The 21,768-nt window shown below is 46.8% G+C and overlaps 2 protein-coding genes across 3 annotated transcripts; both read left to right on the top strand.

The window, feature by feature from the left end:
• The first annotated feature begins 296 nt into the window (after positions 1-296).
• DRAXIN (dorsal inhibitory axon guidance protein) lies at positions 297-7,060 on the top strand. Its single transcript, XM_003212328.4, has 6 exons — positions 297-788; positions 2,414-2,598; positions 3,126-3,237; positions 3,590-3,679; positions 3,882-3,971; positions 6,091-7,060. The coding sequence occupies exons 1-6, from the start codon at positions 341-343 to the stop codon at positions 6,201-6,203; spliced, it is 1,038 nt and encodes a 345-aa protein (XP_003212376.1). The 5' UTR covers positions 297-340; the 3' UTR covers positions 6,204-7,060.
• A 5,212-nt stretch (positions 7,061-12,272) lies between these two features.
• On the top strand, positions 12,273-19,240 carry AGTRAP (angiotensin II receptor associated protein). 2 transcript variants are annotated; one of them, XM_019622558.2, is made up of 6 exons: positions 12,273-12,371; positions 16,387-16,421; positions 16,628-16,739; positions 17,347-17,545; positions 17,749-17,787; positions 19,009-19,240. In XM_019622558.2, the coding sequence occupies exons 1-6, from the start codon at positions 12,345-12,347 to the stop codon at positions 19,113-19,115; spliced, it is 519 nt and encodes a 172-aa protein (XP_019478103.1). In that variant the 5' UTR covers positions 12,273-12,344; the 3' UTR covers positions 19,116-19,240. The 2 variants fall into 2 exon arrangements, with proteins under 2 accessions (XP_019478103.1, XP_010721213.1); XM_010722911.3 differs by lacking the exon at positions 17,749-17,787 and having other exon boundaries at positions 12,279-12,371; positions 19,009-19,145.
• Positions 19,241-21,768: the final 2,528 nt, after the last annotated feature.

Genomic DNA, 21,768 nt, shown 5'->3' with positions numbered 1-21,768 from the left:
TGTGCAGCCCTCAGATGGCAGGCAGTGAGTGGGAGGGCAGGGGGCTGCTCAGCCATCAAAGGAAAGTGTCCTGCTGATTGATGGCCCTCATTTGCACATGAAACTGGGACCTCTTATCCCTGCAGGCCCTGCACGTGGGTCTCAGCTGCTGTAAGCCCGGCTGGCACAGGAGATAACCAAGGACGGAAAAAACTCTCATCCAACTCTTTTTGGATGACATCTGGACATCTCAAGTGTCTGAGTTGAATTTTGGTTGCCCTTACGGTTCCTACAAGTTGGTTGCTTCATTTGTGTTGTCGCTCTTGATTTGAATTGCAGGTGACACAGAGGCCCCAGGATTATGGCAGCTTCCTCCACCTTCTTCCCTCCGTCTCTTTTCCTGTGTGTGCTGCTTCTTTCTGACATCGCCTTTGCCATCTCCTTGGACACTGACATGAAGCTCAAAAATGAGAACAACAACCACTTTCAAAACCAAGAGATGTGGCTTCAGCATCCCAGGAGTGGGCACCAGCACAAGCATGGCTTGGCCAAGAAAGGCAGGGTCCTTGCTCTGCCTGCTAGAGGGCAACCGGCTGGGGAAGAGGCCTTCCGAGTGGGCAGCGGAGCTCCAGCCATGGAGGAGCTGGTGCCACTTGGCCAGCCAGCAGCACTGAAACAGGATAAGGATAAGGATGTGTTCCTGGGCTTTGAGCTCCCAGAGAATCAGTCCCCTGGGTCTGAGAGAGGAAAGAAGCAGAACCGAGAGCAGCGACGGCACAGCCGCAGGGACAGGCTGAAACACCACAGAGGTATGAGGGGACCAAGGGGAAATGGGGTCAGACTAAAAGAGGGGGCAATTAGATTGGATAGAAGGAAGAAGTTTTTTGCAGTGAGGGCAGTGAGGCACTGCATAGGCTGTCCAGAGAGGTGATGCAGGCACCCACGGTCAGGGAATGGGGCTCTGATGGAGCTGTGGGTGTCCCTGCTCAGTGCAGGGGTTGGACCTGATGGCCTTTAGGGTCCCTTCCAACTCCAACCATTCTACCTTCATGGGAGGCTGAGGCTGTTGGCTCACTTGTAATGAGGGCAAGAAGATGTAGCTGTGGTTGAGTGTGCGGAGAACGTGGGGTGTGTGCCTGCTCTGGGGAGAAATCTGCCAAACAAAAGAGGCACAAGAAAAAAGGCAACTCCAGAACTGTAGGCTTATACTGCTGGCTGCAATTTTCTGAAATTGACCTCGTTTGCCTTATAGGGGAGAGCTCTGGAAGTGCCTAGGACTAGAGGGGTTGGTTTGGGGTGGCCTGCTTTGTTGTTGCTTTTTTTATTTTATTTTATTATTTATTTATTTTTTAAGCAAATAGTTCAATTTAGGATGAAAAAAGACCAAGCCATGCTCAATCTCTCCACTGACTTCAAAACATGACAAGAACTGGAAATAATAATTAGAAAAGTCTACTTAGCTTGAAGATCAGTTTCTTCTCATCACAACTTGTATTCTTCTGAGTTGATGGCAAACTATGACAAATGTAGCTTTTCCACATGTGAGATTGCATAATTACTTTACAGCATTGTTAGAAATGTTGCTAAAAGTTTTTGACTGGACTGCTTCCCTTCGCAGGTCAACTTGTGGGGGTCTCTGCGGTACGGTGTCCTCACAGCAGTAAATCTTTAGTGCTCTTAAAGCCAGGCAGTCCATGCCCATCTGCACCATTTGACAAGTTGGGTGTCAGTCTCCCTGCCTTCCAGCTATCACTCCTCCCTGCATCAGTAAGAAGAGCTCTGTTGTTTTCTCAGGGGACTGACTGAACAACTTGCATTAAGCAATATAGAAAGAGCGTGCAACAAAGCTGGCTTGAAGCCTTAATTGCAGACTGCAAAACAGGCCCAGTACCTTTGGCTTAACCTAAGGTCTACGTTGAAATTAATTCTTTGCAAAAGCATGGATCAAGCTGTGAAGTTTTTGGTTGGTTTTTTTTTCATTTTAAGTTAAGGAGGTTCTAACTTGAGCTAGATAGAAATTGCCCACTCTTAAAATGAGGTAAGGATGTGTTTCAGGAATTTGCAGCAGCTTTAAAAATGGCTTAAAGGATGCATTTTGTATTCCCAAGACCAGCCAAAAAGAATTGGCTTGCTACGTCTATAGCTCCAAGAAATCTTGGAGATTTGCATTTCCTTTAGGAGGAAATCCATTGATTCTTAAGCATGAGAAATACAGAACTGCACCTTCTTGAAGATGCTGTGATGTCAGTGTGTAAGAATCAAGGTGCAGACAGTTTGGGACTGACTGACACCGGTCTCAACAGCAGCTCAGGGTGGTAGAAAATAAGGCAGTGGCTGGTTGGAAGCAAAGATTCCTTTAATTCACATTTTTCCATGGCGTGCAGAGAGGAAAGGGATGACAAAGCTCATGCTGTGCACCTGTTGTCCTCTGCAGGGAAGGCTGCTGTTGGGCCAAGCTCCCTGTACAAGAAACCTGAAAGCTTCGAGCAACAGTTTCAAAACCTCCAGGCAGAGGAAGCGACCAGCCTGACCCCCACCGTGCTTCCCGTCACTGCCCTGGATCTGGTCGTTTCCACAGAAGAGCCTCCTGTTCTTCCAGCCACGTCGCCGCGGTCACAGGTAAAGAGACCACTGGTAACTGCACTGTACCTCTGATACAGACAGCAATCTCCTGCAGCTAAGGTCCAGTTTCTTCTTTTTCAGTTAGAGGTAAGTGCTTGCCTACCACCAAAGCCCTTCCTCAGGAGCAGCTCTCTATCTTGCAGACACCCCAAAAGCTGCTCCTTTAGTCCCTTCTCTTCCCTGCCCTCCTTCTCCCTTAGCTAGCCATCTCCGTTCAGCTTCCAGGAGCAGAGATGCAGCAGTAGCTCTTGGCTGGAGAGGCAGCATGTTCTAATGCTCCTTGCTGGCCTTCCTGCCCCACAAGGAAACAGTGAAAGCTTCCCTCTTGATTTCAGCTGGGACAAGAGAAAGGTTTTCCATTCTAAACATGAGATGCTAAGAATCCCCAGTGGACAAGGTGGGGGGTGTGTGTGGGGTAGGAATTATAAAGCCTTAAGGTCTGAAAGCATGAGGAAAATTGACAAATGCTTCAGTGTCACTACAGAAGTATAATCCATTGTCTTTTGGTATCTTGTGGTTTGCAGGCCCGCCTCAGGCAAGATGGGGATGTGATGCCCACCCTAGATATGGCACTCTTTGACTGGACAGATTATGAGGACCTCAAACCAGAAATGTGGCCGTCAGCTAAAAAGAAAGGTGCTAAACTCACACTGTTGAGCTCACCATCTTCTTTCCTAAAAGTCATCCTGTAAGTCTTGGCCTATGGTTAGTGTTGGCAGACGTGCTGAGGGATAAGAGGCCGTTGTAGTGGGGAAAGAGAGAAAAAGCTGATTGTATTTATGCTCTGTTTCAACACACTTCTCATTTTGGATGGATAGTTTGAGAGGAAAGGAAAAATGATTAGGTGGAGGGTTGAGAAGTAGAAAGGAGACTGAACTATAAGGGTTTAGAACTCAAACTCGTGAAGTTTGAGGCTTTTTTTCACCTTAGTCTCCAAAATATATACTGCAGTGTGATATTTTCTACCAGCATCAATTCTTTTCCATAGAGAAACGCCGCAGTAAGAGCTCCAGTGGTGGAAATGAAACCTCATCAGCAGAAGGGGAGCCGTGTGACCACCACCTTGACTGCCTCCCAGGTCAGGATCAGCCTGATAACCAATCTCATGTTTGTAGAAATGGCTAAAGACCAGCCCAAGTTCCACTCTAAGTATCCTAATTTTAATGCTGTTCAATAATGGGGTGCAGAGGGCAGTTCAAAGGTAACATCTGTAACACTGAGCTGTCGCAGTTCTAGCAGGGGACAAATCAGCCATGCTCACCCATGCTCTTATGTTGCAGGCTCTTGCTGTGACTTGCGTGAGCACCTCTGCAAACCACACAACCGAGGCCTCAACAACAAATGTTACGATGACTGTATGTGCACAGAAGGTGAGCAGCTCCTCGCTCCCCTGCTTCCTGCTGTCTCAGTAGTTGGCTGAGTTGACTGGGCAGTGTTTGCAGACAGCCCTGCTGTTCTTAGCCATTCCTTGACACCGACTCGTGATGTGACTAATGAGTCATCTGGGATATCTTGTTTTCTCTCTTGATATCTATCTAACAGAAGAAGCCACAGAAAATAAACAACTCAGTGGTGCTTTGAAGTCCCACACGCTGTATGTGACACTGTATTACTACCCTTGCTTCACATTACTTTATGCCTCGTATGGCTTTTCTGAGTTAATTTCAAATGAATATGTAGCAATTCAGTAGGTGTGGGCAGGACTCAGACTTCTGTTTCTTAAAACTATTTCTGGAGAATCTACAACAGCCCTCAATAGGCAGTTACATCATGAAGATGTTGAAAAGCACTCTTCCAGTCTGAACACGTTCAGGATCAGCTCCAGGCACTGGGTCTTGTTTGCCAGAATAAAACTGCCTGCCAGGTTGGGTGACCTGTGTTTAAGGACTCTGGTGGCTCTGACCAGGTCATACACCTACTGCACCCAGTTAACTGAGTGTTTTCCTGGATTTGTAATGTTAAATGATAGCTCTCACCTTGGGTGTGTCATGGAATACTTGGAGGCCTTCATCAGTGAGGATGTTGTGATAGATTAACCCAGAAAAAAGTCTTTCTGCAAGCCTAATGAACTCTGCCTCTGGCCCTACTTTACGTTTAAGCTAGTTGTGTGTTGATGCCAAATATGCATCCTCTAAAGAGATCCCCAGAGGTATATGGTCCAGATAAGATGTTTAGATAAGAACAGAGCTCTGATCTTGCGTGCTCTCTTCCTGGGAGGCCTAACTGCCCTGGGGGTGGCTGGTAATGAGGGGCAGAAACTCAGCTTCAAGGTAGCCTGGTCTCAACATAGCCCAGGGACACGCACTCCAAAATGCTGCTCAGTGACCTGTGACATTGGATGGGTCTCCTGTGTACAAGTACTCAAGGACAGCTTATGGGCTGTCTCATTATTGCAGCCATAAATCCTCAGCCTCCCCCACTGTGGGGGTGCTGGCACTGTTGCTATCTGTTGTCTGCTCTGGAAGTAAAAAGATTTTCAGTTTCGAGAACGATCAAATCAGTTCCTGCCAAGAACTGCTATAACCAGATCCTGGACTACTGAAAATCAAAACTTTCGTGTGCATTGCTTGCACTCCATCTGGCCACCTGCCTCAGTTGGAACAAAGTCAGACAGTAGAATCATAGAATGGCTTAAGTTGGAGGGAACATTAAAGACCATAGAGCTCCAACCCCCTGCTGTGGGCTGATTGCCCCCCACCAGCCCAGGCCACCCAGGCCCTATCTGGCCTTGGGCACCTCCAGGGGTGGGACAAGCACCATTGGGTAGGCATGACAAAGTAAATCAGTACCAGAAACTGATGAGTTAACCTGACCAGAGGCTCCCATTGCCTTCCCCTGCCATGGGAGACCATGTCCTGAAGGGTTTTATAACAAATAAAATCCTTTTTTTTTTTTTTCCTCCCTCCAAGTATTCATCAATGCTATCTCTGATAGCTTCCTTCAGACCCTGCGTTTCTAGCATCCAAAATAAAGTGAAAGAGATGAGCAGTGAGCTTTGGATCAGACCTCCCAGTAACAGCACGTCAGTCTCTTCCCTCCTCTCTTGAAGCTTCAGAAAAACAAATAGCAAGGGGAGCTCCCCAGCCGTCGGTGCTGCACATTATGTCTGCAGTAATTTCCCGATGGAGAGATCACTTAGACAGTAATGGGAAGTAATAGGGGGAAACCAAGCAGGGCTTCCATAAAATCACTGGAAACAATTGGGATAATTCATTGGTATTTCAAAAAGCCAATGAAGCTTTCTGCCAGAGCCAATGAATCCCAGACCAGAACAGTGAGCCAAGCAGAATAGCAGGGCTCAGAAAGCAACGCGCCCTGCCCGTGCGAGGCATGTCTGCCACCTCCTTTGGCACAGCCCAGGCTTCCCAGTACTGGGACCAGCCCCACTGCTGCGGGTTCTGTCATGAGCTGAGGCTGGGAGCTGTGTTCAGCGTTTAATGAGACCTTACCCTCTCACCATGCCTGCTGTTTGCTGTTGTTTTTTTACAGGGCTACGCTGCTACGCCAAATTCCACCGGAACCGAAGGGTGACCCGAAGGAAAGGGCGCTGTGTGGAGCCTGAGTCGGCCAACGGAGAGCAGGGATCATTCATTAACGTTTAGGAGGGTGGGACTTTATCTCCTGCCTGGATGCTCGGTAGCTGGAGTCAAACTGCCTACACCTAGCAGTGAGGATTAGAGAAAAAGTCAAGCGAATGATTGAAGCTGCAGGCCAGGCTCCAATAGAACTGAGGCTGGCGTTAACTCTAGGGTGGTCTCAGCCTTTCCCAAACCAGGACTGCATTTCTCCTCCCTTCCCTCAGCACATTCCTGTCCTCTGGGTCCCCCTCTCCCAGTTAGTTGGAGACGATCGTGATTGCCAGTCTGATAGCAAGATAGGAAAGATCCTTCAGGTCAGGAGGCACAGGAGCTTAAGCTTTCCCTCTCAACAGTTGCTTGAGAAGAAAGGCAGACACTCCTTAGGGATCAAAGGTTCTTAGAGAACTGGAAGCTAATAGGGAGACAAAGAAGGGGAGACAAAGCAGAAGCTGCCTGGGTGAGGAGGGACCCCCTGACAGAGCTCTCCTTCCCCCCTCTGTTTACTGCTACAGACTGATACTCCCCAGCAGTTACATGCTACCACTTCCTACCTGTCTTCTTTGAAAGCATTCACTGCCACTCCTACCCTTCTCTCCTGCTCCCATAGAATGACCTGGTTTCTGCAAGGATGTGGCAAGACATCCCTGCCTGCAGCTCTCACTCATTAGTTATCCTGCCAAGTCTGTTATTTTTAATGATTATTTTTAGGAGCTTTCTGGGGAAGTGATAGTTTTCCTAGTGAGCCAAAAACGAGGTTTTTGGTAACAGGAGATAGGGACAGGCTGTTCCACTGTAGTGAATCCTGTGACATGTTGCATGTGTGTTTCCACGATGTGTAAATAAAGCTATGATAGATACTCTTTGTGGAACCCTTCTGCTTCTTCAGCTGCACCTGAGGATGGGGCAGGAGCCAGGAGGGCTCAGAGGAGTAGAAATAGTAATCCTGGTGCTTTGGGCAGAATCCTCTTTACACTGCTTTCCTAGACCCTGCTGTGTTCCATTAGGACAGGCAGATCTCCATTTTGCACTGTTTCTGTCATAGTGTCACACTGTGTACTCACTCAGGTGCTTCCTGGCATAATGGTTTGTGTCTCTGATATGATGGCTGCCCAGTCATGACTACAGAGATTCGCTGTGGATTCAGTAGTAGTTCTGACCCACGCGCACCTGTATTGCTGGGAGATGCACAGAACAATTTGGAAAGGAGGGTTTAGGCAAAGCCTGACGCTCATCTGGCCAGAGCTATTTTGATTTCTAATTACAGCACAACAATCTCAGCCCAAAAATTTGGAGTAAGGAATGGTGGCTTGGCTACAGCTCTATGCTGTGGCTGCAGGGATGCAGTTTGTTAACCCAGGGAGAGAAATGCAGCCCCTCCCTCAGCACAGATGCAGAACAGTAGGTGGTACTGCCAGTGCTATTGTCAGTGAAAGCATAAATGGAAAAAGGCTTTAATTGATCACAGTCAATTGCAGAGCTCTCAAATCCTGGTCTGTGTGACAGCAATAAGAACCACATGCACAGTCTTTTATCAAAGCCAAGTTTTGATATTGCGGTGCTTTCTGATATTGGAGCTGAGGTCTGTTAGGAACAGTGCAAGTAAAAGAAAGCTGGAAATTTGGCAAGGATCTTTATCCTTGGCGATGCAGGTATTCATTGCCCCATATTCCTCTAGGATTCTGGGCAAACAAGACTTTGTTGTAATAAAAGCAAGTCTGAATTTTAAGCCGGAGGTTTTAGACTTCAATAGGGGACCCTTTGCTTTTTCTGCTTTAGGTCCACTGTTAACTCTGAATATAGAGAACAGCTGATTCTTAATTGCTGGGATTAGTTAAATGTCTAAGGACAGTAAAAATTGAGTTAATTATAACGAACTGAGCTACAAGATTATTGTACTGATTGCTCAGATTGGGGTTTCAGTAGGAGAGCTCATGACTGAGACTTGTTCCTTCTGAATCAAACTGTGATGCTGCAGAGGAGAAGCAGAAAGGAGCAGCAGACAGGGCAGAGCATGCTGCACTGCCACAGCAGTGTGAGCAGAATCAGGCAACCTGATTTATGTCTCTGCCAGATATATGACTGACTTCACGGCTGCAGTGCAAATGAAAGCTGTTGAGTAAATAATGTGCCAAGATATAGAACGCAGGATCAGCCCATGACATAAAACCCAGGGGCAATGTTTGTGCAAGTCCAACCCACTTCTGAGCACAGGAAAGCTTTTAAGTGCAGCTCTGCTGGCTCAGCAGCACGACAGCAGTGGCAGCAATAGTACCACTAGGTTACATTTAGCACATTTCCCCTTCCTTCCTTCCTTCCATGCATCTCGCAGTTGCAACGCGATCAGTGACAGTTCTGCCTTTGGGGGCATGAGCTCTGAATAAGGCAGAGGGAGGCAAACGTCAGGCAAGCCTTGTTTTGTGTGTTCTTTTCAATGGATTGTTTGAGAAACTCAAATTAAGAATTCACACAAACTGAGCTTCTCTCCTGCCCTCAGAGAGCTTAATCCACAGCTCTTGGAAGGTTTTTCTGTTGTCTAGAAAGGACTTTGGGCCAGGCCCAAAAAAGGAACAGCAGGGCTCTGTGGAGTCATTTTGAAAGATAATTGCAGTGCATGCATGCAAGTCAGGTGAATGACAGGGTCCCACCCAAAGTCCTGCTCTGCAGCTACTGCTTTTAGCAGCCTCACAATGAGCCTGAGGTGTATGCATCATTTAAAGCACTTCTCCAAGGGTGAGAATCATTAGACGTGGAAAAGAGAGGACAGAGTGCTGATTTGACATAATCATCTCAGCAGCTGCCTGCTCTGTGAATGCTGCTGAGTGTGTTAGGGATGTTGCTGGCAGTTGCCAAAATGATGACTGCAAGGGAGACAAGGAGGGGAAGCACAAATTAAAACACTTGGGAATCATTATCTCTCAGGTCTGTAATAGTCTGCATTCATTTTAGCTGGGGGTGTTTTACTGAAACCCTCTCTTCCCCCCCTCCTCTGGTAATTACCCTGTTGTCAATCCATGGGGTGTGAAAGTGCTTCAATTTCAAACCCATGCTATACTAAATTGTTCGTGTCTGTGCCAGACAGACTCTGCTACATAAAGAAAACATTGCTTTCACGTATATTCTTTCAATCTGGAGGAATGAGGGCTGTTTTTTTTCTGTGAATGTTCTGAGTATCACATGTTCCCCATAAACTCATTTATGACATATCCATGTGTTTTCTAGAGCATCAATCTTGAAGTAATCCTTCAATTGTACAAGAAAATCTCTTGTTACATTTTAGAAAAACACAAGAGTAGCTCTTTTTTGCTGAGCTCAGAAAGGAATTTTTAGATTTATCTGAAAATATACCATATTAACCCTCCCCACTCCCCAAATCATCTCGCCATATGTTTTGCAGTGAGCTTTCTCTCCAGCACTGCAAAATGTCTTCAGTGACCCTTTCAATCCAAATGATGCTTCTGCTTGCTGATTTCCCCCTGGGATCTAAATGGGAGTTTGCAGAGCCGAGACAACTTCTGTATGCTCTTCCTCACTGCTTATTCAGAAAGTCTCTATTGGTGACACATGCATTTGTGCAGAGCTGATGCTTTCATTGCTCTTGGCTCTGCAGGCAGGACACAACTCAAAGATAGCACGGCAGCTGCAGTCATTAGTTATCTTTGGGCTAGACCCCAAGTGAGTGACAAGAAGAGTAGAACTGTGAGCACTGAGCTTGCCTTTATCTCTGTGGGCCAAACAGGGAGAGCAGGAGCTACCATACTAATGCCTACACTTCCCCACTGCTATCACCCTGCCCACCAAAGGAACAGCATTCTGAAGAAGCAAAGGAAAGCATTTCTGCCTTATTAGCCCCATTTTTATGGAAACAGCCGTGCATTAGATTTTAACTTGATTTGCACTAGGCATACTACCAAAATCTTTCATGTAAAGCAGTTAATTGCTGGATATTAATTGCAGTGAGCTGAACTCACCTGAACCAGTCTAGTTAAGAAAATCTCTGTATCCTATTTCCAGCCTCTGGAGTTATCTGCTTCTCCCCGCAGTCTTTAACTTGCTGCTATCTTTCTCACCACGTTTGTGATGCTTTGAGCTATCAGAACTAAGAAGGGAACAGAGGCAGCAGCTTACACAGAGAGGCAATTTACAAGGTACAAGCAAAGCTAAGCAGACATAAAAAACAACCAGTGTCAAGATCCAATAGGTGTGAGAGACGTGCAAATGCATCATGTCTATCACAACTCTCATTGTTTTCATATCCATGAGATCATTAAGGCATTTCTGAGTCCCCTGAGTCCGTGACATACAAGCCCAGAATATAATAAACAGGGCTGAATTAATTGCACAATACATTGATGAACAAAATGAAGTAAAGCACTTCCATTGTACAAGGAGAAATGAATGCTTTGCATTGAACAGCAGTCACATCAATCCAAATTACAGCTCACACTGCATAAATGATAATGAGACCGCCTGTCTCATTCAGACCAAGTGAGAATGCTGGAAGGAGCAAAGACACCCACATACTGCTGCATCTAAATAGTGCTTACACTTATACTGGGCTGCAGTGGAAACTGTCATTAAAACAAACCATATTGCTTTGCTAGATGCCTATTCCAGCAGAATGGCACCCCTGTCACAGTTTGTACCCAAACACTGAGCCAGCAATACAGATATTCAGTATCTCTTTACATATTTTCGGATGTCAAATCTTCTCTTTGCCATTTAGGGTAAAATCCAGTCCTTGACATCACTCAGATGATTAGCGTTGATCCCAATTGATACCACTACTTCTGTGAATAGAAGCAGGGCTTCCCTGCAGGACACAGAAATGAAGTCCTAGCTGATGTGGCAATGCATGAGTTACATTTCTGGTAAGGTGTCACAATTGAGGATTTTTGGGAGGACATTTTAAAATGTTTTCAACTACGCAGCAGGTCAGTTTGCTGCTGCTGCTTCTGCTTAGCGATTTAATGACTGTGTGATTTGGGCATTTAATACTTTGCCTTGGGAGATCTTCAAAAACTGTGCATATTAGCAGCCAGCAGGACTCAGGATGCCGTGAAGGACAGGGCAGATAGAGACTTCCCTTTTCAGAGGCAGGTGCACAAATGGCTTTTTCAAGGCCTGTTTGTGGCTTGTTTGAGTTCAGATCCCACACTGCAGACAACTCTTGCACATAACCTTGCACTGTGCTGCTTGAACTAAAAATGAGACTGAAGGGTGACTCACACATTTCCACATCCAGCTTCTGCAATGAACTTCTGACTCCTCTCTCACTCTTAGAGGCCCCATCTTAAAAACAAATTACAAGAAAGCAACTGACCCAGTAAAATATCACAGTCTGTAAAGTGTCATGCTCTGCAGACAGGTCATGCATACATTGGGCAAGTAAGGTTGGAGAGGATCACCCTTATTTCTTGGTTCTGCTATCCCATTGCTGTGTGTGGGGATAGGACTGCTGCTATGAACAGGGCAGGGAGAGAATTCATAGCTGTACACTGTGGGTTTGGGTCGACCGTTTACATAACAACTTCCCCAGCTTTAAAGCTGGAAACACTTTCAGAACAAGAAGTGAAGGAACCCCAGCTCAGAATCACAGGCTCATTAAGTTTGGGAAAGAGCTCTGTGATCACCAAATCCAACCTACCCCAATGTGCCCACATCCCTCAGTGCCACCATGTCACACTGAACTCCTCCATGGTGACCCCACCGCTCCCTGTGCAGCTGTGCCAGCACACCACTGCTCCTTCTGAGGAGAAACTGTCCCTAGTTAATCCCTAATATCCAACCTGCACTTTCCCTGGTGTGACTTAAGGCCATACTCTGTGTCACACGGATCAAGGGCTGAGCCCACCTCGCCACAACCTCCTTTCAGGAGCTGCGATGAGGTCTCTTCCCCAGCCTGACCCATCTCCTTCCCTCAGCCTCTCCCCACAGCACTGTGCTCCAGACACAGCTCTGTTCCCATCTCTGTACACACTCCACGGCCTTCATTTCTTCCTTGCCCAGCCTGACAACGGGCACAAGCACCCCAGCAAGGTTACCCTCATGCTGGGATCCACCCCCGGGGCACGGCGCTGAGGGAGGCGGTGTCCCGACCGCTCCCGCCTTCCTCCCCTCCCCTGGGCGGCCCCACGGTGGGAGTCACGGGGCGGGCGGGCCGCTGCCATGGAGCTGCCTGCCGTCAGCCTCAAGGTACGGGGGGCTGAGCCGCTGTGGGGCGAGGCGGGTCGGCTGGGAGAAAGGGGAGCGGGTCCCCTCGTACGGAGGTGGGCGTTGCGCTTGGTTTTGAGCTTGGTGCCCGGTGAGGAGGCGCGGGGGGTGTTTGAGGAGGGAGAAGTGGTTGTTTTTGCCTTTTGTGGGGTTTTTTTTGGAGTGGTTGTCGCTCAGATGGCCGCACGGGACGGCCAGTTCCCCCCCCCCGCACCTCTCAGCACTGATAGTGATGGGCGCCGCGCGCGTTCCTGAGGAGGCGAAGTTGGCGCTTAGGGAAACCACCTCAGAAAGGTGGCCGCACTGCGGGCTGATACTGACCGACAGAAAATGTGTTGTTTTTTTTAATTTTTCCTTCATTTTTGTGGGAGAGGAGGGGGTGTTGAATGAGGGTGACTGTAAACTTTCATGCGGTATTTGGTGGAGAAACGGGAAATAAGGGGCTTATGTTAACATCGGGAGGAAGCAGCTCCTGACACAGAGGCTGAAATCGCCCATTTGCTTTCCACGTTGCCCCTGAGACTGAAGATACCCTGATACCAGACTCTTTCCTCTATTTTTCCACCATTTATCATATTTTCAGAGCCTTTTAGGGTTACATGCCGCTCATTGCCCAGCTTCCCTGTTGGGATTTTGGGTGCGTTGCTGAAAGCATCGCAGGTTGGGTTTGCAGCCCTTGGTTCTGAGCTGTGTGTTGCCAGCAGGTTGGGGACTGCTCTGTGTCAGCTGCCCCTGTGGTTGCAGCTTGCTATGGGAAGGCTTACTTGTGGCTCTGCTATGTGAAATCTGGGAGTTCATATAGGCGTGTTTCCCCTTCTTATTAGCTTGCTGAGAGAAGGGACTTCCCTACTTAGAGGCAGGTACACAAATGGCTTTTTCAAGGCCTGTCTTGTGGGTTGTATTTGCAGTCACAGAACTGTAGGGGTTGGAAGGGACTGCTGGAGGTCATGAATCCAACCCCCTGCTAAGCAAGCTCCCTACGGCAGCTTGCACAGGAAAGTGTGCAGATGGATCTTGAATATCTCCAGAGAAGGAGATTCCACCACCTCCATGGGCAGCCTGCTCCAGTGCTCCATCACTCTGGCAGTAAAGAAGTTCTTCTGTTACAACCTGGAAACCAGCTGATATTTTGCTCTGTCAAATTTTAGTTATTATGTGGTTCCCAGTCTGCTAGAAAAAATGCTACATTCTCCTTTTTAGTTTTTTTTTTTTTTTACACGTGTGTGTGTCTTTCTTTCTTTTTCCCCACGCTAAAACAACAGTGAAAAATAACAACATCAAATTAAAAAATCTGCCACTGAAATCCCACGCTCAACCATGGGAGGTAGTGATGCAGGAGCTGGAAGAAAAGGCATGCTTCTTGAATGAATGAGTCCCCATGACAACATAAGTAAAATGTTGCATTTCCTCCCTGGTTTTTGGCAACCATTCTTAAATCTCTTCCTGGGTGAGAGTGATCTTGACCTGGCCAAACTTTTCTCAGCACTGGGAAGTACGTTTTGTAAAGTGAGTGTGGTGAGGCACTGGAATGGGTTACCCAGAGAAGCTGTGGATGCCCCATCCCTGGAGGCATTCAGGGTCATGTTGGATGACCCTGGGATGGTGATTGGCAGCCCTGCCCATGGCAGGGGGTTGGAACCGGATGATCTTCAAGGTCCTCTCCAACCTAAGCCATGCTGTGTTCCGAGATTCAAGGGCTGCAGCGTAGTGAGTTAATAATTATCCTGCATCTTTGTGCTGTCCCTGAGTCATGGCCTGCTGCTCTGAAACACAACACAAAGGTTGACAAGGTTCTTATTCAGAGAGGGACCAGGAATAACACACTACTGCTATGGGTTGGCATTAACTATCTGTAGTTCCTCTGAGATCAGAAGGATAAACCAAACAACAGAACAAGAAAAATTCCAAAAACCTGCAGGGCTGCAGTGTTTGTGCCAGAATGCAGCAAAGTCTCAGCCTCAAAGTTCCTTTTTAACCTGCATATAGAACTGTAGAATTAATATAGCAGGCCTTGGCCTACCGTAGATGAGGAATTCTCTCATGGAGCAGCATCTTCTGGCTCAGCTGTGATAGTAATGCTCAGCAAAGTGTGGAAAGCAGCACCACCTTATTTTTGCAGTGAGTGCTTGATAGCTAGGATTATTGCAATAGCTATGCTAAATCTTGAAATACCAAGTTTGTTCAAGCTTGGAAAATGCCCTATAATGAATATGCCTGAAAACAGATGTCTTGTTCTTGGGTGTTTTTATATGCTAGCTCTGGAATCATAGAATAATTTTGATTGGAAGAGACCTCTGTATGTCACCTAGCCCAGCCTCCTGCTCAAAGCAAAGCTAACTTGAAAAGTAGATCAAATAGGTCAACTCAAGGGGTTGGCAACCACTTTGGAGATTATCCAGTCCAGCTCCCCTGCTAAAGCAGGCACCCCAGAGAAGGCTGCAGAGAAAAGTGTCCAGGTAGGCTTTGAATACCTCCAGTTAGGGAGAATGAGTTCCTGTTCCAAAGAACTCTTAAAAAAGCAATGTATGCTCTTCTTAGGTATGGATATATCCCCCTGAACAGATGGGAATGAATTCTTCTGTCTCACCAGGAGGCTGCCTGCAAATTATCTCACGTAATGACTGCAGCTTTAAATAATGTTTTTCATTAACACTCCGTTTTCTGTGTTAAAGCATACTGAGACCATCAGCCAATTCCACAGTGCCCTGAAGAGCTGTCAGATAACTCAGACTAATAGCTGGGAAGGAAATGCTTTGTTTTTCTTTCAGCAGCCCCCTGGATTATCAGCCCTTGCTTACCTGACTTTCTGCTGGTGATGGAGCCTGCTTCATAATTTAATAACTGCAATATTGATCTAGACAGCTTTAAAAAAAAACACACACAAAAAAACCCACCCTGTGTAATTATATTAACTGCTGAACCTTGAGGGGTCTTGTGCGTAACGTGCAATTAAATACTACCTAATTAAGAATTTCCCTGATGTTGTGATCATCTCTTGGGTGAATGCTATTTGCATGTCTCCATTCTTATCCAAGAACATCTTGTATTCTCTTGATTAGCAGTTTCTGCCTGGTCTCTGCGGTGCAATCTGGGAGGAGGGGAAGCGGCGGGTGATGCTGAAGCATTTTGTAGGCTTTCATGAGCAATTAAAAAAAAAATCATTATTAAAAACCTGTTCGAGCAGTGTTTGAAGTTCAGACAGTCCATGCTGAATGCTCAGCAGATGTGATAGGGTGCTAGAGTAGAACAAGAGCTTTATCTTATGATATCTATGTTGTGATATCTTGGCTGGACAGTCCAAGGCACTGCAGATGCATCACTCCTTGTTTCACTCATGTCACAGCTTCATGGGTCATTAATTTTTGTGAAGCAAGGAGTTGTGTGTGAAGTTACACATTTTGAGTCAGTAAATATAGCAGTATTTGGGCACTGGTGTGTCACTGGAAGTGAAAAGAGTGGTGTAGCATGGCAGGATTGGGTTTTTAAGTTCCTAGAAGATGGCTTCAGGTCTCTTAATATTGGACTGAGACAGGCTGCTGCTCTGAGCGGGTTGGAAGGGGGTGAGGGGGAATTCACTGAAGTCTACAGCAAAAGTGCTGGGAGCTGCAGTCGTGACTATTCATGGACTTCTTGGTGGTGGGACACCAGATTGGTCGTGTATAAGCTGTGAATCAGATTGTCTGGCTTGCAGTACAAACTCTTCTAGAGTTCCAAAATCAATAACACATTTAGAAAAGGTTGAAGTGTGCTCTGAATCTACTGTCAACAGTGATGATGACAGTAGTGAATGACTGTAGTGGAACACCACAGGAAATACTGAGCAACAGAATCAGAGAAAAATGGCTTTGTCTTTGCTGGCCCTGCTAGGGCAGTTTTTTGCACTGGTTCCAGGGCACTCTCTCACTCTGTCTCATGAAGATGAGGTGGTGTAATTTTCTGTTGTTTTTACCACAGTTTTCCCAATTGCTGATCTGTCTTCCTCTCTGTTTTTCCATAGGCCATCATTCTGGTGCACTGGCTGCTCACAGTGTGGTGAGTGATTGGTAACTGGCCTGGCTTGAGAAGAGGATATTGCTTCAAACTAGGAATGGGATGTTCTTGGGGAATCAGCACTCCCTGTTCATGCCTGTGTGCAAGGAGCTCCTAAGTCCCAGTGGTTGTATGGGAGCAGGGATAAATGCAAACACTGCTGCGGGCTCCTTGTGAACTTGGCTTGGGTTTTTTGTCTTGTTTGGCAGGGGATGCATGAATAACTCGTTTCCAGCCTCCTATGCCTGGGGGAATTTCAGTGTCCTTGCAGTGGGGATTTGGGCCATTGTGCAGCGAGATTCCCTTGATGCCATCGTGATGGTGAGTGTGAGGGCATTTGCCTCTACCAGGCTGCTCAGAGACAGGGTGGAGGGCAGAAAAGCTCCTTTGAATCAGTGATGATCTTCAGCTGCTCCCAGTGCAGCAGTGAACAAGTCAAACTCTTTATTTATTTATTCTAGTCTCCCCAGGGGAGCCTGGCTTCTACTTAAGCACTATAAACTGTGGTGAGAAGCATTCACTATCCATTATTTTGCTTCTCAGGGGTAAGGCATGCTTGATTCTTTTTTTTCCTGTCTGCTGTTGTCACTTATAATGCCAGACTCCGAGTATTTAATATGCTTGAGTTAGAGATGCCTTTTAAATCCCTTCTCTGATCATTAAAGAAATTGGCAAGCAAAAATAAACAACCCTGGAAGATACTGGTAGAAGGCGTCCAGCAGATGTGAAGAAAATGCATGATGTATGAGATCATACACTTAGGATTATCTGTTTACCTGGGGGCCATGTCAAGGGTTAGCACTGTGTTATACAGAGGTAAAAGCACGACTGTGTGAACATTGATCTTCTAGTAGATAGAACCTATAACTGGCTGTTACTCCTGGTAGGTAATCCCTCATTCAGTTCATGTCCTGTTCTCTCTTTCCAGTTCCTGACCGGCCTCCTGCTCACAGTCCTCACAGACATCATTCACATCTCTGTCTACTACCCTTTGCATAGTTATCTCATTGATGTGAAGCGTTTCAGTATGGGCATGGCCATCTTCAGCCTCCTCCTGAAACCCGGATCCTGCTACTTTGTGTATCGAATGTACCGGGAGCGTGGAGGGGAATACATCTTCAACATAGGTAGGGTGCTTCCTCTACATCTGTGGGCCACATCCTCTCCTGGAGAAGGCTTTGTACCCTTCAGCCTCGGCCTTGTGCAGCTGGATCCTACCTCTCTTTCCAAGGAGGAGGATGGCCTCTCTCTTCCTCGTGTCTTTTCTCCCTTTTGTGCTCCTGCTGAGTCTTAGGCCTTAAATTTACATTCTTCCTCTCTTCCATTGCAGACCTGGAGTCCTCGTCTGACAGCCATTTTGCCTACAATGGTATTGGTGTCACTGCTGTCACTCTTACTCAGTTAACTCAGGTTTTTCCTCTCTTCCACTTTTATGCACTTCTTGGAAGCCTTTGGGTGTCCCTTTCACTGTGCCGACCTTTTCCTTCTATGGGAAAGTTAAGGCATCATCCCTTCCACCTGGATTATGCATGTGAGAGAAGGGTGGATTTCTAACTCCACGCTTCATGCCCTAGCTATCTTGATTGTTGTGGACTGCTGTTTCCTTACCTGGGAAATGGGACTGATGTTTACCTTGTGCTCCTTTGCTTGGAGGTACTCATTTTTCCTCCTGGCTGCAGTTGCTAGGAATAATGTGGCAGCCTTGCGAGAGAGAGGTGTTAGGTTGGGTATTCTGTCAGCTTCTTTGCCAAGCATTCCTGGAGCTGCTGCCAGAGATTGTTTGGTGTGTGGGAGTTCATCAGCCTAGTACAGCTGTCTTTTTCTTTCCTAAGGCTTTGTAGGACAAAAGATGGTATAACAGGCACTACAGTGTTTGAAAACTGCCACTTAGACTGCAGTGGTGCTAGCAAAAAAAATGAGGTTTCTTGTGAAAAGTGGTGGATACTTGTAGAGAAGGAGAGGCTGTCAGAGGAAAACAGTGGCTTCAGGGTATTGTTTGCACCTTGTGGTAGAAGAATGTGAATGTTTTCTCCATCAGCTGCTTGTGCAAATGCCAGGCAGATCTCTCTTAGCTGGCTCGGAAGGCCTGTGTGCCATGTTTGTGCCCGTTTTTATTACCTGCTTACTGTACTTGTAACTAGGATTTGACATCTGTATCCTATAGAAAGTGTAGCTGAGTATTCTTCCTTCTTACCATGCTGTTCCAGCACAGGCATGCTGACAGAATTTTTTCCCAGGCACAAGTTGGAATTCAGTCACATAGTATTTTCTTATCCTCTCCTGAAGTGTCTTTCTCACAACATTTTCAGTACAAACCATATGCGGTTATTTTCTGTTGAATGTGTTTGACAGATTTTCTCTTTTCCTACTAACTGGCATTTTTCTGTAGAACTGAATTGTGATTTTCCAGGTCCTCTGTCTTGTCTTTCTTTTGAAACAAAAGCCCTCTTCTAGGCAGCATCCTTGCTGCATAAAAACAAGCCTGTCGTGGTAATGTGGCATGCTCCTCAACTTTTGGTTTCTTCTAGGAGATTCAGTTTTTTGTGCTCATTTTATTTTTTTTCATCAAGCTTGTTCTCTTCTTGTTCAGGTCTCAACCATGCCGGCCGGGACCGCAGTGCCTATGAGACAATTGATCAGCAGGAAGGCTCTCCACTATGGCCTGACTCAAGCAGGACAGCTCAGCATTCATATTGAGGCTCTTGTCTGCAGCAGAATGGACACCTCCCTCCCTCATCCAACCTTACGCTCCTCCTGTGTCTGTTCTGATGGAACAAGACCTTCTACTGAGCAAACAGGAGCGGATCTGATTTGACTTTTCTTTTTCCTTCCTGAAGATTAGGCAGAGGGGTTCTTGGAATGAGCCCAGAACATCTCAGATGACTTTAAGCACTGTGACTCTCAGTAATTCCAACACACTGCTTTCCTCTCTCCCCCTAAATCTCTCCTGTGTGCAGCTGGATGTGCCTTCTGCATTCTTGCAAGTCTTGCATTGTGCCTCCTCTCTATTGTCAGTAAGGGAGAAGCACAAAATATTCCTGGGCAAGCTGTCTTTAGCAAGCTTATGGACTGCCCTTAAGACAACACAGTTTAGCCTGTCTTCTTGCTGATACGTTTTCAGGAAACATCTGGGAGTTCTTGAGGGCTGTTTTTGATGATGTTTTTAAATTAAGATTTATGACCATAACTCCCTAAGCTAGCTGTGGTGGTTTATGTGCAGCTGGGGTTGGTATAAAGTGCTCTTACTGGGCCAGGGAGCATTGACTGATGCTTTTATGAAAGTTAAATGTCATTCAGGATACTTAAAATGGCTGGTAAATGTTGATTACATGTGCTCTGTGCCTTGAAATGTTTTTTGCCTTCAGCTGCCTGCCTTAATAGGACTTGAAGTGTTACACTTTTCTAAGAAAACTACAAAATGAATACAGTTCTTTTGTGTTAGAAAAAAAATTACACTGGTCACCCATGTTTCATTTGAAAATATTGCTATTCCTGAGGCTCTGGGACTGTAGTCTGGGAGAGTTATTATGGGACAAGGTCTACAAGGCTTCAATGGTCTGTTGTAAGCTTTATGTAAACATGTGGAAGGTTCTGCATGGAGATGTATGGGCTGTGAAGGTAAGTGAGTAAAAGAAGGACTGGTGAATGGCAGAGGTGGGTTTGTGTAGTTCTGCACTGCAGTGGTGAGCTCTGGAGCGTGGCAAACTATAAATTTGGATCTTACGCACAATAAACCTGCCCTGCTGTGGCTTTCAGGGGGAAATTCTTAAAAACAAATGTTCAGCAGGTTTTGTTAGAAGAAGAAAAGATTGTCAGCCTTGGCTGAAGGGAAATACAAGTGCTGGGAAGATCGTGCTTTTCTGCAGCAGGGTTCACTTTCGAAGTATACATCTGTTATTTCACAATTGCATTTCTCTGACAAGACCTGCTGCTGTGTTGACTCTTCAATGACCAAAACCCCGTTAACCTTGCTCTAGCCCTTAGAAACATACCATTTGTATCTTAAAAAGCAAGCGTTTTTCTTTCAAGTTTTGTCACTCTAAACATTAGCAGATGCTTCATTCCCTCTACAGCACGAGCGTTACGGTGGCCTGCTGCTGTGCCTGGACCAATGCTGCTTATGCTTGGATGAACGCATGGTAGATGCTGTAGAGCTGCATTAATCTGATTTACTCTCTCATGATGAAGAGTAGGTAGGCAGAGCTTGTTTTCTATAAAGTGGCAGAGTGGACATATTCAGTGTTTTACTGTTCTTCAGAACTGTACAGTGACAGTATGGATCCCTGAATAACATGTTTAAATACTCAGGAGATAGGCAGCTTTTTCTTCCCTAGACCTGTGGACCACAGACAAAACGGCTGTTTTGAATGCAGCGCTTCCTGAGTATTTGCATGAGCATACGGTTACATCTAAGGAAGCTTTTCCAAGCCGTTCTCCGTTGGAAAACAAAACAAAACACAACAAAATCTGTATCAGTGCCCATTTAGCTGACGTGCTGTGTGCTTTCCTGTGGAGAGTTCAGCAGATGTGGGGGCAGCACAGAGGACAAAGCGAGGCAGGGGTGTCAGCACACTTGCTGTGAATCAAGGATGCCAACTCTGGGCAGTAAAGCAGAGACAGATGACAATAAAAACTGCCCCTTTCCTGGCTTCTGAGGAAGAAAAAACCAGTCGTTGCCGCCTCTCCCTCGTACTGCGGGGCTGAGGGCAGAGCACGGCCCGTCTCAGGAGCCACGTGCTCCCACCCAAAGCGCCAATGGCAGCCGGCGGGTGAAGAGGAGGAAACGGCGTCCCCTCTCCATGGTGCTGAGCGGGCGCTTTGTGCAGCGACAGCCGTGAGAGGTCGTGGCTGAGCTGCCCTGCCGTGCCGGACCCCACATCGTCTGGGCCGCCTTGAGAACGCTGTTCTAATTAGCCGTGGGCGAGAGCCGCTTTCCCGTGGCCATCTGCAGCCCTGGTGACAGGCGGCGTTGCTAATCGGAGGGGATAAGCTGCTTAGGGCAGCCCAGCTGGAGTGAGCTCACTGCTGGAGTTGGGAGTTGAGGGGGGACAAAGCAGCCGGTTTGCCCCTGCCTTCAGAGGAGCAGACAAAGAGGTGCTGATCCGCCCCCGAGGTTCTGGCGAGGCCGAGCAGTATGGTCAGCAGCTCTGCCAGTGAGTAAGTGTCTCAGCTGCTGGAGCAGTGACCATCTTCTCTATATTTTGGGGAGGAGTACTACACCATGAGGCTCGAGGCCAAGCTCGCAGTAACAGTGACGGTTTGGTCTGGGGGACAGAAGTACTGTTTCTAAGGAATTCTGTGCTATTGGTTCTATGATTGGAAGCATGTTGGTGTGGTATCGAACCAATCG

This window comes from Meleagris gallopavo, chromosome 23 (genome assembly GCF_000146605.3).
Source record: "Meleagris gallopavo isolate NT-WF06-2002-E0010 breed Aviagen turkey brand Nicholas breeding stock chromosome 23, Turkey_5.1, whole genome shotgun sequence".
NCBI classification, from domain to species: domain Eukaryota; kingdom Metazoa; phylum Chordata; class Aves; order Galliformes; family Phasianidae; genus Meleagris; species Meleagris gallopavo.
Note: the sequence above shows the minus strand (reverse complement) of the source record. Positions and strands in the feature narration are given on the sequence as shown.

Coding starts and splice junctions, on each gene's coding strand:
- DRAXIN (XM_003212328.4), top strand. CDS start 341: ATGGCAGCTTCCTCCACCTTCTTCCCTCCGTCTCTTTTCCTGTGTGTG. Junction 3,680..3,881: donor CCACCTTGACTGCCTCCCAG/GTCAGGATCAGC, acceptor CTTATGTTGCAG/GCTCTTGCTGTGACTTGCGT. Junction 3,972..6,090: donor TGACTGTATGTGCACAGAAG/GTGAGCAGCTCC, acceptor GTTTTTTTACAG/GGCTACGCTGCTACGCCAAA.
- AGTRAP (XM_019622558.2), top strand. CDS start 12,345: ATGGAGCTGCCTGCCGTCAGCCTCAAG. Junction 12,372..16,386: donor TGCCTGCCGTCAGCCTCAAG/GTACGGGGGGCT, acceptor GTTTTTCCATAG/GCCATCATTCTGGTGCACTG. Junction 16,422..16,627: donor CACTGGCTGCTCACAGTGTG/GTGAGTGATTGG, acceptor CTTGTTTGGCAG/GGGATGCATGAATAACTCGT.